The sequence below is a fragment of the Stenella coeruleoalba genome, assembly GCF_951394435.1.
Source record: "Stenella coeruleoalba genome assembly, chromosome: 6".
Classification (NCBI taxonomy): domain Eukaryota; kingdom Metazoa; phylum Chordata; class Mammalia; order Artiodactyla; family Delphinidae; genus Stenella; species Stenella coeruleoalba.
In genome coordinates this window covers 2,658,182-2,676,912 of record NC_137151.1, presented here as the reverse complement: position 1 = coordinate 2,676,912, position 18,731 = coordinate 2,658,182, and the positions used below count along the sequence as shown (strand labels likewise).

At 37.9% G+C, this 18,731-nt stretch overlaps 1 protein-coding gene across 2 annotated transcripts in view; it reads right to left on the bottom strand.

The window, feature by feature from the left end:
* The window catches only part of TUBGCP5 (tubulin gamma complex component 5), a 57,646-nt gene extending 39,395 nt beyond the window's left edge, over positions 1-18,251 (bottom strand). Inside the window, exons 1-3 of one of the 2 annotated variants that reach the window (XM_079924838.1) lie at positions 17,876-18,251; positions 15,463-15,516; positions 15,237-15,345 (exon numbers count right to left, since the gene is read on the bottom strand). In XM_079924838.1, coding sequence (XP_079780964.1) covers positions 15,237-15,345; positions 15,463-15,516; positions 17,876-18,180 — 468 coding nt within the window. In that variant the 5' untranslated portion in view covers positions 18,181-18,251. The other variant, XM_079924839.1, reaches the window with a different exon arrangement.
* Positions 18,252-18,731: the final 480 nt, after the last annotated feature.

The window sequence follows — 18,731 nt, the reverse complement described above, 5'->3', positions numbered from 1 at the left end:
TGAAACTATTCCAAAAAATTGGAAAGGAAGGAACACTTCTGACCTCATTCTACAAGGCCACCATGACCCAGACACCAAAACCAGACAAAGATATCACACAAAAAAAGAAAATTACAGGCCAATATCACTGATGAACACAGACGCAAAAGTCCTCAGCAAAATACTAGCAAACTGACTTGAACAATACATTAAAAGGATCATATACCATGATCAAGTGGGGTTTATTCCAGGGATGCAAGGATTCTTCAATATACGCAAATCTATCAATGTGATACACCATATTAACAAATTGAAGAATAAAAATTACATGATCATCTCAATAGATGCAGAGAAAGCTTTTGACAAAATTCAACACCCTTCAAAACAGGGTTTTATGATAAAAACCCTGCAGAAAGTAGGCATAGAAGGAACTTTCCTCAACATAATAAAGGCCATATATGACAAGCCCACAGCCAACATCATCCTCAATGGTGAAAAACTGAAAGCATTTCCACTAAGATCAGGAACAACACAAGGTTGCTCACTCTCACCACACTTATTCAACATAGTTTTGGAAGTTTTAGCCACAGCAATCAGAGAAGAAAAGGAAATAAAAGGAATCCAAATCGGAAAAGAAGAAGTAAAGCTGTCACTGTTTCAGATGGCATGATACTATACATAGAGAATCCTACAGATGCTACCAGAAAACTACTAGAGCTAATCAATGAATTTGGTAAAGTAGCAGGATACAAAATTAATGCACAGAAATCTCTGGCATTCCCATATACTAATGATGAAAAATCTGAAATTGAAATCAAGAAAACACTCCCATTTACCACTGCAACAAAAAGAATAAATATCTAGGAATAAATCTACCTAAGGAGACAAAAGACCTGTATGCAGAAAATTATAAGATACTGATGAAAGAAATTAAAGATGATACAAATAAATGGAGAGCTGTACCATGTTCTTGGATTGGAAGAATCAACATTGTGAAAATGACTCTACTACCCAAAGCAATCTATAGATTCAATGCAATCCCTATCAAACTACCACTGACATTTTTCACAGAACTAGAACAAAAAATTTCGCAGTTTGTATGGAAACACAAAAGACCCTGAATAGCCAAAGCAATCTTGAGAACGAAAAAAAGGAGCTGGAAGAATCAGGCTCCCTGACTTCAGACTATACTACAAAGCTACAGTAATCAAGACAGTATGGTACTGGCACAAAAACAGAAAGACAGATCAATGGAACAGGATAGAAAGCCCAGAGATAAACCCACGCACATATGGACACCTTATCTTTGATAAAGGTGGCAGGAATGTACAGTGGAGAAAGGACAGCCTCTTCAATAAGTGGTGCTGGGAAAACTGGACAGATACATGTAAAAGTATGAGATTAGATCACTCCCTAACACCATACACAAAAATAAGCTCAAAATGGATTAAAGACCTAAATGTAAGGCCAGAAACTATCAAACTCTTAGAAAAAAAACATAGGCAGAACACTCTATGACATAAATCACAACAAGATCCTTTCTGACCCACCTCCTAGAGTAATGGAAATAAAAACAAAAATAAACAAATGGGACCTAATGAAACTTCAAAGCTTTTGCACAGCAAAGGAAACCATAAACAAGACCAAAAGACAACCCTCAGAATGGGAGAAAATATTTGCAAATGAAGCAACTGACAAAGGATTAATCTCCAAAATTTACAAGCAGCTCATGCAGCTCAGTAACAAAAAAACAAACAACCCAATCCAAAAATGGGCAAAAGACCTAAATAGACATTTCTCCAAAGAAGATATACAGACTGCCAACAAACACATGAAAGAATGCTCAACATCATTAATCATTAGAGAAATGCAAATCAAAACTACAATGAGATATCATCTCACACCAGTCAGAATGGCCATCATCAAAAAATCTAGAAACAATAAATGCTGGAGAGGGTGTGGAGAAAAGGGAACACTCTTGCACTGCTGGTGGGAATGTGAATTGGTTCAGCCACTATGGAGAACTGTATGGAGGTTCCTTAAAACACTACAAATAGAACTACCATATGACCCTGCAATCCCACTACTGGGCATATACCCTGAGAAAACCAAAATTCAAAAAGAGTCATGTACCAAAATGTTCATTGCAGCTCTATTTACAATAGCCCAGAGATGGAAACAACCTAAGTGTCCATCATCGGATGAATGGATAAAGAAGATGTGGCACATATATACAATGGAATATTACTCTGCCATAAAAAGAAACGAAATTGAGCTATTTGTAATGAGATGGATAGACCTAGAGTCTGTCATACAGAGTGAAGTAAGTCACAAAGAAAAAGACAAATATCGTATGCCAACACATATATGTGGAATTTAAGAAGAAAAAAAAATGTCATGAAGAACGTAGGGGTAAGACAGGAATAAAGACACAGACCTAATGGAGAACGGACTTGAGGATATGGGGAGGGGGAAGGGTGAGCTGTGACAGGGCGAGAGAGAGTCATGGACATATACACACTAACAAACGTAAGGTAGATAGCTAGTGGGAAGCAGCCGCATAGCACAGGGATATCGGCTCGGTGCTTTGTGACCGCCTGGAGGGGTGGGCTAGGGAGGGTGGGAGGGAGGCAGACGCAAGAGGGAAGAGATATGGGAACATATGTATATGTATAACTGATTCACTTTGTTATAAAGCAGAAACTAACACACCATTGTAAAGCAATTATACCCAAATAAAGATGTTAAAAAAAAAAAAAGACAGTTTAAACCCAGGAAAAAAAAATACCTAGAGACAAATGACAATGAAAACACGACGATCCAAAACCTATGGGATGCAGCAAAAGCAGTTCTAAGAGGGAAGTTTATATCTATACAAGCCACCCTCAAGAAATAAGAAAAATTGCAAATAAACAATCTAACCTTAAACCTAAAGGAACTAGAGAAAGAAGAACAAACAAAACCCAAAGTTAGAAGAAGGAAAGAAATCATAAAGATCAGAGCAGAAATAAACGAAACAGAAACAAAGAAAACAAAAGCAAAGATCAATAAAACTAAAAGCTGGTTCTTTGAGAAGATAAACAAAATTGATAAACCATTAGCCAGACTCATGAAGAAAAAGAGGGAGAGGACTCAAATCAATAAAATTAGAAATGAAAAAGGAGAAGTTACAACAGACACTGCAGAAATACAAAGCATCCTAAGAGACTACTACAAGCAACTCTATGCCAATGAAATGGACAATGTGGAAGAAATGGACAAATTCTTAGAAAGGTATAACCTTCCAAGACTGATCCAGGAAGAAATAGAAAATATGCACAGACCAATCATAAGTAATGAAATTGAAACTGTGATTAAAAATCTTCCAACAAACAGAAGTCCAGGACTAGATGGCTTCACAGGTGAATTCTATCAAACATTTAGAGAAGAGCTAACACCCATCCTTCTCAAACTCTTCCAAAAAACTGCAGAGGAAGGAACACTCCCAAACTCATTCTATGAGGCCACCATCACCCTGAAACTAAAACCTGACAAAGATACTACAAAAAAGGAAAATTACAAACTTATGTCACTGATGAATATAGATGCAAAAATCCCCAGCAAAATACTAGCAAACAGAATCCAACAACACATTAAAAGGATCCTACACTATGATCAGGTGGGATTTATCCCAGGCATGCAAGGATTCTTCAATATACGCAAATCAATCAATGTGATACACCATATTAACAAATTGAAGAAAAAAACCATATGATCATCTCAATAGAGGCAGAAAAAGCTTTTGACAAAATTCCACACACTTTTATGATAAAAACTCTCCAGAAAGTGGGCATAGAGGGAACCTACCTCAACATAATAAAGGCCATATACAACAAACCCACAGAAAACATCATTCTCAATGGTGAAAAACTGAAAGCGTTTCCTCTAAGATCAGGAACAAGACAAGGATGTCCACTCTCACCACTGCTATTCAACATAGTTTTGGAAGTCCTAGCCACGGCAATCAGAGAAGAAAAAGAAATAAAAGGAATCCAAATTGGAAAAGAAGTAAAACTGTCACTGTTTGCAGATGACATGATAATATACATAGAGAATCCCAAAAATGCCACCAGAAAACTACTAGAGCTAATCAATGAATTTGGTAAAGTTGCAGGATACAAAATTAATGCACAGAAATTTCTGGCATTCCTATACACTAATGATGAAAAATCTGAAAGTGAAATTAAGGAAACACTCCCATTTACCATTGCAACAAAAAGAATAAAATATCTAGGAATAAACCTACCTAGGGAGACAAAAGACCTGTATGCAGAAAACTATACGACACTGATGAAAGAAATTAAAGATGATACCAACAGATGGAGAGATATACCATGTTCTTGGATTGGAAGAATCAATAATGTGAAAATGACTATACTACCCAAAGAAATCTACAGATTCAATGCAATTCCTATGACATTATCAATGGTAGTTTTTATGGAACTAGAACAAATAATCTTAAAATTTGTATGGAGATACAAAAGACCCCGAATAGCCAAAGCAGTCTTGAGGGAAAAAAACAGAGCTAGAGGAATCAGACTCCATGACTTCAGACTATACTACAAAGCTACAGTAATCAAGAGAATATAGTATTGACACAAAAACAGAAACATAGATCAATGAAACAAGATAGAAAGCCCAGAGGTAAACCCATGCACCTATGGTCAACTAATCTATGACAAAGGAGGCAAAGATATATAATGGAGAAAAGACAGTCTCTTCAATAAGTGGTGCTGGGAAAACTGGACAGTTACATGTAGAAGAATGAAATTAGAACACTCCCTAACACCATACACAAAAATAAACTCAAAATGGACTCGAGACCTAAATGTAAGACCGGACACTATAAAACTCTTAGAGGAAAACATAGGAAGAACACTCTTTGACATAAATCATAGCAAGATCTTTTTTGATCCACCTCCTAGAGTAATGGAAATAAAAACAAAAATAAACAAATAAACAAATGACCTAATGAAACGTAAAAGCTTTTGCACAGCAAAGGACACCATAAAAAAGACCAAAAGGCAACCCTCAGAATGGGAGAAAATATTTGCAAACGAATCAACGGACAAAGGATTAATCTGCAAAATATATAAACAGCTCATGCAGCTCAATATTAAAGAAACAAACAACCCAATCCAAAAATGGGCAGAGGACCTAAATAGACATTTCTCCAAAGAAACATACAGATGGCCAAGAAGCACATGGAAAGCTGCTCAACATCACTAATTATCAGAGAAATGCAAACCAAAATTACAATGAGGTATCATCTCACACCAGTTAGAATGGGCATCATCAGAAAATCTACAAACAACAAATGCTGGAGAGCGTGTGGAGAAAAGGGAACCCTCTTGCACTGTTGGTGGGAATGTAAACTGATACAGCCACTATGGAGAACAGAATGGAGGTTCCTTAAAAAACTAAAAATAGAATTACCATATGATCCAGCAATCCCACTACTGGGCATATACCCAGAGAAAAACGTAATTCAAAAAGACACATGCACCGCAATGTTCACTGCAGCACTATTTACAATAGCCAGGTCATGGAAGCAACCTAAATGCCCATCGACAGACGAATGGATAAAGAAGTTGTGGTACATATATACAACGGAATATTACTCAGCCATAAAAAGGAACGAAATTGAGTCATTTGTTGAGATGTCAATGGATCTAGAGACTGTCATACATAATGAAGTAAGTCAAAAAGAGAAAAACAAATATCGTATATTAACGCGTGTATGTGGAATCTAGAAAAATGGTACAGATGAGCCGGGTTGCAGGGCAGAAGTTGAGACAGAGATGGAGAGAACAAACGTATGGACACCAAGGGGGGAACACTGTGAGGGGGTGTTGATGGTGGTGTGAATTGGGCGATTGGGATTGACATGTATACACTGATGTGTATAAAACTGATGACTAATAAGAACCTGCTGTATAAAACAAACAAAAAAACAAAAAAACTAATACTAAACTTTCTTTGGGTTATTTGTATGGAAATATATCAATATAAATGTTTCAGCCGTTACATGAAATTCCTAAAAATCTTATATATTCTGGTATAATGTTATAAATCATAATTCTAGTTATTACTTTAAAATGTATATCTCAGAAATAACTAAATTTCCTTGTCAACTGTATTATTATGAACTTTCATCAAATCTTTAACCGTGGTCATTTTTAAGTGTTTTGTCATTTACAGACAGTTCTGGGTGTACTCTGATGCTTTTGCAAAAATGTTCCTGTAAAAGGGTTTCATCTTCAAGGAATTCATGGAAAAGACTCTGACAAGTACAGGTTTCTGGCAACTGACTATACTGCTGAAATATACTGCTGAATGAATAAGCATTTTCAGAACTCTAATGGAAAACTGATGAATTCATAGAAGTGCTAACAAAAGATCAAGATGAAAAAAAAATTAATGGGACTGAGTGAACTGATGAGGATGATTATAATTTTTGTGACTTTGTTTGTATTAAAAAAAAATGTTAAAAAAAAAAGGCAAAAGCATTTCCTCTAACATCAGACACAAGACAAGGATGCCCACTTTTGTCACTTTCATACAATGTAGTCCTAGCCACAGCAATCAGAGAAGGAAAAGAAATAAAAGGAATCTAAATTGGAAAGGAAGAAGTAAAACTGTCACTGTTTGCAGATGACATGGTAATATATATAAGAAAATCCTAAAGATGCCACCAAAACACTGTTAAAACCATTTCATGAAATCACTAAAGTTGCAGGATACAAAATTAATATACAGAAATCTGTTGCATTTCTATACACTAACAATGAACTAATGAAGGAAAAATTAGGAACTCAATCCCATTTACAGTTGCATCAAGGAGAATAAAATACTTAGGAATGAATCTAACTAAGAAGGTAAAAGACCTATACTTGGAAAACTATAACACACTGGTGAACGAAATTGAAGATGACACAAAGAAATGCAAAGATCTACAGTGGTCATGTACTGGAAGAATTAATACTGTTAAAATGACCACACTACCCAGCAATCTGAAGATTCAATGTAATCCCTATGAAAATACCAAGGCATTTTTCACAGAACTAGCACAAATAATTCTGAAATTTGTACAGCAACACAACAGACTCTAAATAGCCAAAAGAATCTTGAAAAAGAAAAACAAAGCTTGAGGTATCACATGCCCTGATTTCAAACTATATTACAAAGTGATAGTAATCAAAACAGTATGGTACTGGCACAAAAACAGACACACAGATCAATGGAACAGAACAGACAGCCCAGAAATAAACCCACATTTATATGGGCTATTATTCTATGACAAAGAAAGCAAGAATATACAATGGGGAAAGACAGTCTCTTCAATAAATGGTGTTGGGAAAACTGGACAGCTACATGCAAAAGAATCAAAGTGGACAACTTTCTTACATCATGAACAAAAATAAATTCAAAATGGATTAAAGACTAAATATAAGACCTGAAACCATAAAATCCCTAAAAAAAAAATAGGTAGTACACTCTTTGACATCAGTCTTAGCAATAGTTTTTGGATATGTTTCCTCAGGCAAGGGAAACAAAAGCAAAAATAAACAAATGGGACTACAGAAAATAAAAAGCTTTTATACAATGAAAGATAATATCAACAAAATGAAAACACCACCTACTGAATGGGAGAAGATATTTACAAACCATATATCCAATATGGGTTTATATCCAAAATACACAAAGAACTCATACAGCCAATATTAAAAAAAACAATCAGATTAAAAAATGGGCAGAGGATCTGAATACACATTTTTCCAAAGAAGACAAAGAAATGGCCAGACACAGGAAAACATGCCCAACGTCAGTCATCATCAGGGAAAATACAAATTAAACACACAAGATATTACCTCACACTTGTCAGACTGGCTATTATGAAAAAGAAAACAAATAAGACGTGTTGGCGAGGATGTGGAAAAAAGAATTCTTGTATACTGGTGGTGGGAATGTAAATTGGTATAGTCACTATGGAAAACAGTATGAAGCTTCCTCAAAAAATAAAAAATAGGGAGTTCCCTGGTGGCCTAGTGGTTAGGATTCTGGGTTTTCACTGCCATGGCCCAGGTTCAATCCCTGGTCGGGGAACTGAGATCCTGCAAGCTGTGCAGCACAACCAAAAAAGAAAAAACAAAACAAAACAAAAACTACCATAAGATCCAGCAATTCCACTAAACAGAAACACTAAATTCAAAGAATATATGCACCCCTGTGTTTACTGCAGCATTATTTACAATAGCCAAGATATGGAAGAAATTTAAGTGTTCATTGACAGGTGAATGGATAAAAAAGATGTGGTGGTGGTATTAATGGACTATTACTCAGCCATTAAAAAGAATGAAATCTTGCCTTTTTCGACAACAGGGATGGATCCAGAGGATACTACGCTTAAGTGAAGTAAGTCAGACAGAGAAAGACAAAGACTGTATGATTTCACTTACATGTGGAATCAAAAAGAAAAACAAATGAAAACCAAAACAAACATACAAAACAGAAACTGAGTCACAGATACAGAGAACAACAGGTGGTCACCAGAGGGAAGAGGGATGGGGAATAAGTGACATAGGTGAGGGAGATCAAGAGGTACAAACTTCCAGTTACAAAATAAATGAGTCATGGGGAAGAAATGTACCCTATTGGGAACATAGGAATAATATTGTAATAACTTTGTATGGTGACATACGGTAACTAGAAATATCAAACCACTGTACTGTGCACATGGAACTAACATAGTGTTGTAGGTCAATTATACTTCAATTAACCTTTAAAACACCGGTTAATTTGCTCTTTTATGCTACCTGTTCGCAAAGAGATGAAAGTAAAGAGTTAGAGCTTCATCTCTAAATCAGTCACGTGTCCCTTCATAGTCTGTCTTAAGAAGACCTGCACAATCCCTGCTACTCTATGGAAAGTCAAGAAATACATGTACATATATATTGAAAGAGCAATTCCATGTGCTATACATTCATTATATCAGAGGTGGCCTTGAATCTCAAAGTTAGAAATAATTTTCTACTTCCACATCCTCTGAAGTCCAAAGCTACAAAGAGCCAGAATTCCTAGTTCCAGTGGGGTTTTACAGATATGCCAAAGTCTTTGCTTATTTCTTCTGGAATAACAAATAACCCTAAATTCTCCTTTGCCAAACATCGTTTCAAGCCTGGAGGTAAGGTGTCCTTTACTGAGTAACTCCTATGGAAACTATGTCTATCTATTTGTAAATCTAAGTAAAGTGGGGTTAGAGATTCACTTCTGGCATGATGGAGGAAGATGGCCTTCAGATCTTCTCCCCAAAAAGTAACTGTAAGTCTGGACAAGATTGCCAAAGACAACCATTTCAGCGCTCTGGATCAAGCATAGGTATACAAATGCAGTGTTTATCCATGAAAATAACCTCAGGTAAGAACAGTGTGAGTTTGAGGCATGTACGCCTAAAGCTATCTCCCTTCTCCCACCAGCTCCATCAGAGTGGTACTTCAGCCAGGGCTGGACAGCAAGTGAACACTAGCAGCTTTGCTGCCATTGTCTTAGTGGTGATCGCAGTGGCAAGTGAGTGGGGAAACCAGCAGTTGCAGACCTGAGTGTCGGGCAAGCAGTGGACCAGCAGAACAGTTGAGGGTTTATCAGGGAGCTCCTGGATGCAAGACAATGAAAGGGGGCTTGCTAAGCTCTCCACATGTCTTGGGTTGACTAGAAGCTGTGATGTGCACAGCAGAGACTGGAGTGGACCCAAGCCACCCACATCTTTGGCCGATGGAGACTGAGTTCATGTGCAGAGATGAGAGAGCCCACACAAAGTATAAGCCAGGACAGTCTTGAAAAGAGCTTAAGTAGGAATGTACTTCTCAGTCCACACACAAGTAAATCAGATTAACAACCAAAAATCACTTAATGTAATACACTATATCTTATGAACTGAACTATGTCCCCCTCAAATTTATATGTTGAAAATCGAACTCCTATTGTGATGGTATTTGGAGATGGGGCCTTTGGGAGGTAATCAGGTCATGAGGGTGGAGCAACTGGTCCAATGGGATAAGACCAGAGAGCTCTCTCTCTCTCCACCATGTGAGAAGGCAGCCACCTACAAGCCAGGAACAGTCCTTACCAGGAACCGAATTGGCCAGCACCTTGACCTAGACTCCCAGTCTCCAGAAGTGTGAGAAAATAAATTTGTTTTTTTAAGCCACCAAAATACCAGTGTGTGGTATTTTGTTACGGCAACCTGAGCTGACTAAGACACATGAATAGGATTCAAGGCAAAAAAAGATGATATGATATCTCAAAGACACAGAAAAAAATTTGACAAAATCCAACACTCATTCATGGTAAAAACTTTCACCAAACTAGGAATACAAAGGAACATCCTCCTTCAGATAAAGGGCATCTGTGAAAATCCTAAAACTAACATCATAATAAATGGTTGAAACTAAAGCTTTCCCTTTAAGACTGGGAACAAGGCAAAGATGTGAACTTTGGCTTCTGTTCAGCATTGTATTGATACCAGTGCAATAAGACAAAAAACCAAAAAGACACCTCCCATTGGAATGGAGGAAGTCAAACTGTCTTTATTCAGAGATGACACAATCCTAAGTGTAGAAAATACTAAGGAAATCCAGAAGAAAATTACTAGAATAAATGAGTTTAGCAAGGCTAGGCATAAAAAAAATCAGTATAAAAATGAGTTCTATTTTTTACATGCTAGCAATAAGCAAACCACAAATGAAATTAAGACAATTCCATTCATAATAGCACCAAACAGAATAAAATATTTAGGAATAAATGTAAAAGAAATGAGGTAATTGGTGAAAAAATTAAAAATGGTCTAAGTACATGGAGAGTTCATATTTGTGGATTAAAAGATTTAATATTGGGGGCTTCCCTGGTGGCGCAGTGGTTGAGCATCTGCCTGCTAATGCAGGGGACACGGGTTCAAGCCCTGGTCTGGGAAGATCCCACATGCCGCGGAGCAACTAGGCCCGTGAGCCACAACTACTGAGCCTGCGCGTCTGGAGCCTGTGCTCCGCAACGAGAGAGGCCACGATAGTGAGAGGCCCGCGTACCGTGATGAAAAGTGGCCCCCGCTTGCTGCAACTAGAGAAAGCCCTCGCACAGAAACGAAGACCCAACACAGCCAAAAATAAATAAATAAATAAAATAAATACACTGCATTATTAAAGAAAAAAAAAGATTTAATATTGTTAAGATTGTGTGTTAGTTTCCTAGGGTTTCCTTAAAATACTACAAACCATGTGATTTAAAACAAAAGGAATTTATTCTCTCTCAGTTCTGGAGGCTAGAAGTCTGAAATCAAGGTGCTGGCAGTCTATGCTTCCTCTGAAGGCTCAAGGGAAGAATTCTTCCTTGACTCTTCCTAGCTTCTCATGGTTGCTGTCCATCTTTGGCGTTCCTTGGCTCATAGCTGCATTGTTCCAATCTCTGCCTCTTTCCCTGCATGGTGTTGCCCCATGTGTATCTCTGTATTAAAATTTCTATTTTCTTATAAGGACACCAATCAATGAATTAATACAGTTTGACTTCATTTTAACTTGCTTACATTGTCAAAGACCCTATAGTAAGGTCACATGCACAGATTATCAGGGGATAGGATTTGAACATATCTATCTGGGGGACACAATTCAACCTAACAAATGGCAATACTTCCCAAACTGATTTATGGATTCAATGCAATCCCTGCCAAAACCCCAGCTGGCTTTTGCAGAAGTTTAGTTGACCCTAAAATGTGTATGGAAATTCAAAGGGTCTAGAATAGACAAAACAGTTTTGAAAAAGAAACAAGTTGGAGGATTTATATCACCCAATTCCAAAACTTACTATAAAGCTACAGTAATAAAGACAGTGTAGTATGTAGTATTTGTGTAAGGACAGGCATACAAGATTAATGAAATAATTGAAAGCCCATAAATCCTTATATGATAAATTTGTTTTTGACAAAGTTGCCACGACAATTCAATAGGAAAAGAATAATCTTTTCAACAAATGGTGATAGGACAGAAGAATATATTCGTAGGCAAAAACAAAAAAAAAACTTAGATCCTTTCCTCACAACATATACAACAATTTACTCAAAGTGGGTCACGAATCTATGTGCAAGTACTAAAAGTGCTAGAAGAAAACAGAGGAGAAAAGTATATCTTTGGGTTAGGCAAAGAGTTCTTAGATATGACATCAAAAGCATGAGTCATGAAAGAAACAAATAGCTAAAACGGACTTCATTAAAATGAAAACATTTTTTGAGTTTCAAAAAAACATCACTCAGAAAATGAAAAGATAAGGTAGGGTCTAGAGGGAAATATTTGTAAATCATTTTCCTGATGAAGAAGTTGCATGAGAAATACACAAACAACTCTGAGGATTTAATAAGAAGACAATCCAATTTAAAAATGGTTAAAAGACTCGAATGAATATCACAGAGGCATACAAATGGCTAAAAAGCACATGAAAAAATGCTCAACATCGTTAGTCACTCAGGAAATGTAAATCAAACCATAGGAGACATTACTACCTACTCTCTAGGATGTCTACAATCAAAAAGACAAACTATAACAAGTGTTGGAAAGGATGTGGAGAAACTGGAACACTTAAACACTGTTAGTGGGAATATAAAATGATACAGCCACTTTGGGAAATAATTTTGCAGTTTTTTTAAAGGTTAAACCTAAGCTTACCATTTAAACCAGCCCTTCCACTCCTAGAAATCTACCAAGAAGCGTGAAGAAAGCTCATATGAGAATATTCACAGCAGTTCATTACTCATACTAACCAAAAACTGGCAACAATCCAAATGTCATCCACTGGTGATTAAGCAAAATGTGGCCATATCCATACAATGGAATACCATTTAGTAATTAAAAGGAATAGAATATGGCCACATGCTACACATGGATGAACCTCAAAAACATCATGAAAGTAAAGCAGACACAAAAACTGGATATTGTACAATCTCATTTATATGAAATATCCAGAAGGGCAAATTTATACATACAGTAAGTAGATCAGTAGTTGTGTGGGGTTGGGGTGAGAGCAGGCATTGACTGCAAAAAAACTGGGCTTGAGGAGAACTTCTGGGGTGACGGAAACGTTTTAAAACTGGACTGTGGTTGCATAACTACGTATCTACTAAAAATCAGTGAACTGTACATTCAAAATGGAGGAATTTTATAGTAAGTTATATATCAATAAAGCTGAAAAAATGTGACGTTATTGCTGCACTACAAGAGATGTGTCAAAGACACCACAGCAAAGGAGAAAAGGGCAACCAACCAACTTTGCCTGTGTAAGTGGGGAAGAAGCCAAGGACAGAGAGGGACAGCAAGGCAGAAAGGAATACACAGATTTATTTCCTCAACAAATATCTATTGTCTACTCAGTTCTAGGTGCCTGAGAACACATCAGAAGCAAAGTCTACACCTGTAAAACTCCTATGTTAATGAGAAGATAGGAAATAAACAATAACAAACATGATAAACAAGGTAAAAGTATGTATAGACAATATTTGAATTTAACATTAAATGATGAGATTCCTCAGGCACAAGGGGAAGGGCAGGTACAGGACATAGGATGTGCCACAGAAGAACTAGGGTATGTGGTTTCACTGTGTTCAGTGAGCCCTGTGACTGGGGGTGTACAGAAAAATAACCAAAGATGGCAACAAAAAGGTCAAAGTAGGAATCAGAAGTGACACTCAATGTTTCATTTAATTATTCTGCACCACATAGGTATTTTCATTGGTACAGATGAAACTGAGATTAGGGCATTTGCCTGGCAAAATGATAGTAACAGTACGTACTGAAGATGGTCTTTACTGGACTAACAGTGCTTGGCACGTAGTAAATGCCCTAAAAATGCTTGCCTTTATGTTTATTATTAATATTATGGTGTCATAGCGCCTAAATTATTAAGTTCTATAGTCTATCCAGAAAGCTATACAAAATGAATCAAGAAGAGATATAAAAAAAGATTTGCCTCCTTCTCTTTCAAAATGATCCTTGCAGGAACAGTACACAGAAGTGTATTTCTAATCCTTAGGGCATGGGTTCATAGCACTGCAGTTCTCTCCTCCAGAAATACCTTTATAGCCCTTCCTTAAATTTATGGACAGTTTTAAAAATTATCTAAAGCTTTCTTTCTTAGGCCACCAACTCAGTGTAGACAAAGGGAAAGTCTATCAATAACAGAATACTCCACAGAGGTTATTGTGAAGATTGAGTTAATATATGTACGCACTAAAGGGTTAACTCAGGAGGCCTGGGTTGCCCAAACCCTGAACATCTCAAAGATCTTCAGGACTGGCCCTTGACTGGCTCCTGAGATATCCTCTGAGCCCTTGGAATATCCTGCTAGTACAGTATGCCATTCTTTGGGCCACACTGTTATCAGCCTGACCAGACAGTTTATGCTAACAATGTGACTTATGGTGAGCGATTTTGTAGGTCTGAAGTCCTTGGTTTGACCTCTGGGAGTGCTGGAGATTGAGTAGCTAAGGTCAGCCACATGGGCAAGAAAATCCTGGACACCAAGAAAATCCTGGACACCAAGACTCAGGAGAGTTTCCCTAGTTTGCAACATTTTGTCACTGGGAGAGTTAAGTGCATCCCCATGCAAGTTCACTGGGAAGGGACATCTGGAAGCTTGTGCCTGGTTTCTCCCGGACTTCACCCCATGCCTTTTCCCTTTGCTCATTTTAAATCTGTATCCTTTCACTGTAATAAACCATAACAAAAAGGAGAGCAATTTTTTTGGGGGGAGCTCTGTGAATCCTTCCAGTGAATCATTGAGCCTAAAGGTGGTCTTGGGGACCCATGACAGAATATGGAAGTCCTTAGAAAAGCACCTGGCATCTAGTGAGCAATATATGGATAATTATTATTGCCAAGTGCAGAGAAGTCATTTAAAAGTTTAAGGATAGCCAGAGAGTGCTATTATTTCTGCCAATCTCTGATCTCAATTTCCATAGTAGGTTGGGGCTAAGATGATTATACAAGAACATACTTCTTTCATCACAAGCTTGAGACACACTGGATTTGATGGCAACACTTAAGTCAATTTCCAGGAGATTCTGGTTCTAGTTAGTAGACAATACTAAAACAGAATGAATGTTTAAATGTTAATAGAAACAGGCTGACAATAATCAGATTAGAAACAGTAAAATACAACAGAGATCTCACAATATAGCATACCTTGATTTCCTTTATGCTTGGAAGTGATGCATTTAGAAATTCCTCAGTTAATCTCTTCCAACTAGCAGCTTTGCTGAGATCAGAATGAATGATGAATTTTTCATAAATCCTAAAACGTTAAAAAAAATATCAACCGGTAACTGTAAAACTATATTAACAAAAAGGTCTATAAGAAAATTCATATATATCTGAACATGCACATATATATACACACATATAAACTTACCCTTCTATTGTCTTTTCTACTTTGTGGCTGTTGACATCTAAGAAACGATGAAATCTAAACGAGAAAATGTAATTCTTATAACAATCTTGTCATATAGCTATGCAGATTAGTCTCACAACCATGCACATCTCCCCGACACCCTATCCTCAGCTATATGTTTCCAGTGAGTGCACCTCTCTCCCTGTATCACCTCTATCATTCATGTAAACAACCACTGAATCTGAGAGACTGCTCAAGCATTCTTTCCATAGGACACAGGCTGTCCTGAGCTACCCAACCCTGTTCTCTGGCTCCTCTGTCTTTTCATAATGCCATGTGTCTAAGTCTAGCACAATACATTCTATAGCAGGGGTTCCTAACCCTTTTATGCCAGTGAAGCCCAGTGAATCCTAGGGACCCCTTCTCAGGATAATGCTTTTAATCATAAAATGAAATACAAAAGAAGCCAAGCATAGTGAAATACAGTTGTGAAATATTTTTTTTACTTTTTATTTTTTTTGCGGTACGCGGGCCTCTCACTGTTGTGGCCTCTCCCATTGCGGAGCACAGGCTCCAGACGTGCAGGCTCAGCAGCCATGGCTCACGGGCCCAGCCGCTCCGCGGCATGTGGGATCTTCCCGGACTGGGGCACGAACCCCCAGGGAAGCCCTATATTTTTATTTTTATTTATTTATTTATTTGTGAAATATTTTTTTAAAGTTTGTGATACAGTAAGAGACATATATCTTTGTTACAGCATTAAATAACAAAATCTAGCAGTGGGTTCATAACTATGTAACAGTAAATGACATTTAAAAATATCTGCAATAACTACAATATGGCAGTGAAATATGTGATTTCTGCTGGTGACACAGTCATATAATAAGTAACTGCTTGTTGCTTTCATTCATAGCTGAAGGAAATGCTACTTTTTAGTTAGAGATTAGTGTAATTTTTTTCTTGTCCAAATCCATAACATCTGAATTCTATCTTCAGGCCCTCAGGTTAAGAAGTCCTATTCTACATCATATGTAATTAATTTTTGTCTGTCTTACCAAAGGACGGAAGCTTTATTTTGCCTATCTATGAATTTCTAAGGCCTAGAATGTGGTCAGTTTTTTAAAAAACAAACATGAATTGTTCATTTTTCTGATGGATTAAAGCATCATGAAATTATAGTATAGCTCACTCAACTCTTGTTTTTCATCTTTTAGTATCAAAGCCACATAATCTGTACTTGAAGTAAATTATACTACTAAATAACATATCAAATTCTAACCCAGTAAATGGCTGAGTGGAATACCACTTTACTTATAATAATTTAGTTTCTCAGTGTGCAAAAGTAGATAATAACTGCTAATGTCTCTCTCAACTCTAAAATGATGTCTACTTACCTACTATCATTTAGAAATAATAATATAAAAAATTATTTGAGATACAGCATTTAAATTTCTCTATTTATATCACCTATTCAGGAATTGTTATATTTATAAGTTACATTTAAGAACTGAGTATTTTATTTCAGAAACTTGGGGGGCTGTTAGACTCATCTATTCTTATTATAAACCAGGTAGGCACTTTATGATCATTAAGGTTGATAATCAAGATTACAGATTTTGCAAAACTGTTTACTATTCAATAAGATTTCTATTGAAATTAAACAGGTAGAATATTAACAATGACTAACATTCTTCTGATAATTTTTTAAAAATAATAATTTAATTACAGGTAATGATCAAAACAGTATCGTCTAATTTACATGTTCCATAAAGAAAAATGGGAGCTCTGACTTCACCTAAGTACCTAAACGGAATAAATCTTTAAAAATTAATTACATGAAAAACTGTATTAGAAGTTGCATTAGGTGGCCTGGTGTACTCTATGCCAAGAACTGTTCTAGGTGCTGGAATAAGAACTGAACAAAACAGACGAAGATCCCTACCCTGGTGGAAGCTGTATTCTGCATGAAGGTGGGGGAGGAGACGACAAACAGTAACAACAGGTAAGTTATCCCATGTGTCATGCTACGCGTTTTGGAAAAAGAAAAAGAGCAGGGTAAAAGAGATCTGGAGTGGCCCAAGCAGGGAGGGAGAGTCAGCGAGAATACAGTTTAAAATTGGGTATGGCCATTATTTTGCTCTAAAACTTTACTCACCCATCCATTCAAAAAATTGTTTGATGGGCAGTGGGCGGGGCAGGGAACTGGATAGACAGAACCCTTCCCTAGGGGCGCACTTCTAAGACTGGAGGACGACCCCCAGCAACCCACAACCCACTGTTCGAGCTTGCGTGTGTCACTGCGTCAGGGACCCAGAAGGCGCGAGGTCACCAAGCAGCTGGAGCGGCAAGGCGCGCTGGGGCTCTGCCGGTCGCGCCACGCGCCGCACACCTCGCCAGACCCCTTCCGTCCCCGGCTCCGGTGCCGCGACCGCACCTGAAGTTGGACCAAGCGAAGTGCAAGGCGAGCTGGAAGTTGGGGTCCGCCTCGTCCTGGACGCCCGCCACAAGGCGGACGAGCTCGCGCACGTCGCGTTCTTGCCGTCGGTCCAGCCGGCTCCAAGACGGCGCCGGAGACGCCATACCTCCGGCGCTCCCGCAGTCCTTCGCCCGGTCTCGCCCGCTCTCGCGAGGGTTCGAGCTACCGCCTAGTTGAGCGAGGCTGCGGCCTCTCTCGCGAGAGTTCGCGCTGCAATCGCGTTGAGCCCTGGCTCTGATTTTTGTTGGTGGCTTGGGTCTCATGTGGTTAAGTTTAGGAACGCCTTAAAAGGGGTAGACGTTATTAGTAGTTTTATTAATAATAGTCTCTGGCTAACCTTGGTTGATGGTTTAACTCCTAATGTTTTGAGAGCAGCCACTTCTCATTCGGTGTATCTGTTTGCACCTGAACTTTCAGGTACCATGATCCGTTAGTTGCCCATTCTTCTCTAAGCTTCAGTTTCTCCTAGAGGTGATCTCCAGTGATCTTTCGGTCCCTCACTGCCTACAAGGGCCACAGTACATGGCCCACGCTCCGGCAGGTGTAAGGAAAGTGCGTTGTCCCCCACACAGGCTGAGTGCTACACCTCCTGCTCTTGCCAGTGACTCCCAGTGGCCAAAGGAGAATTTGGTAAACATCGTTGGCCAGAGGTAGAGTAATGTCTTTGCTGTTGTTCGTAATTAAAACTGTACTTTAAAACTGTTTCCGTTAAGAATTGCTCGTAACCATTCCAAGACTTGTTACATAGAACTCTTTAATTTTTTCTTTTAGGGATCTACTGGGTTTTCATGTGGTTTATTACATTGCATTACCG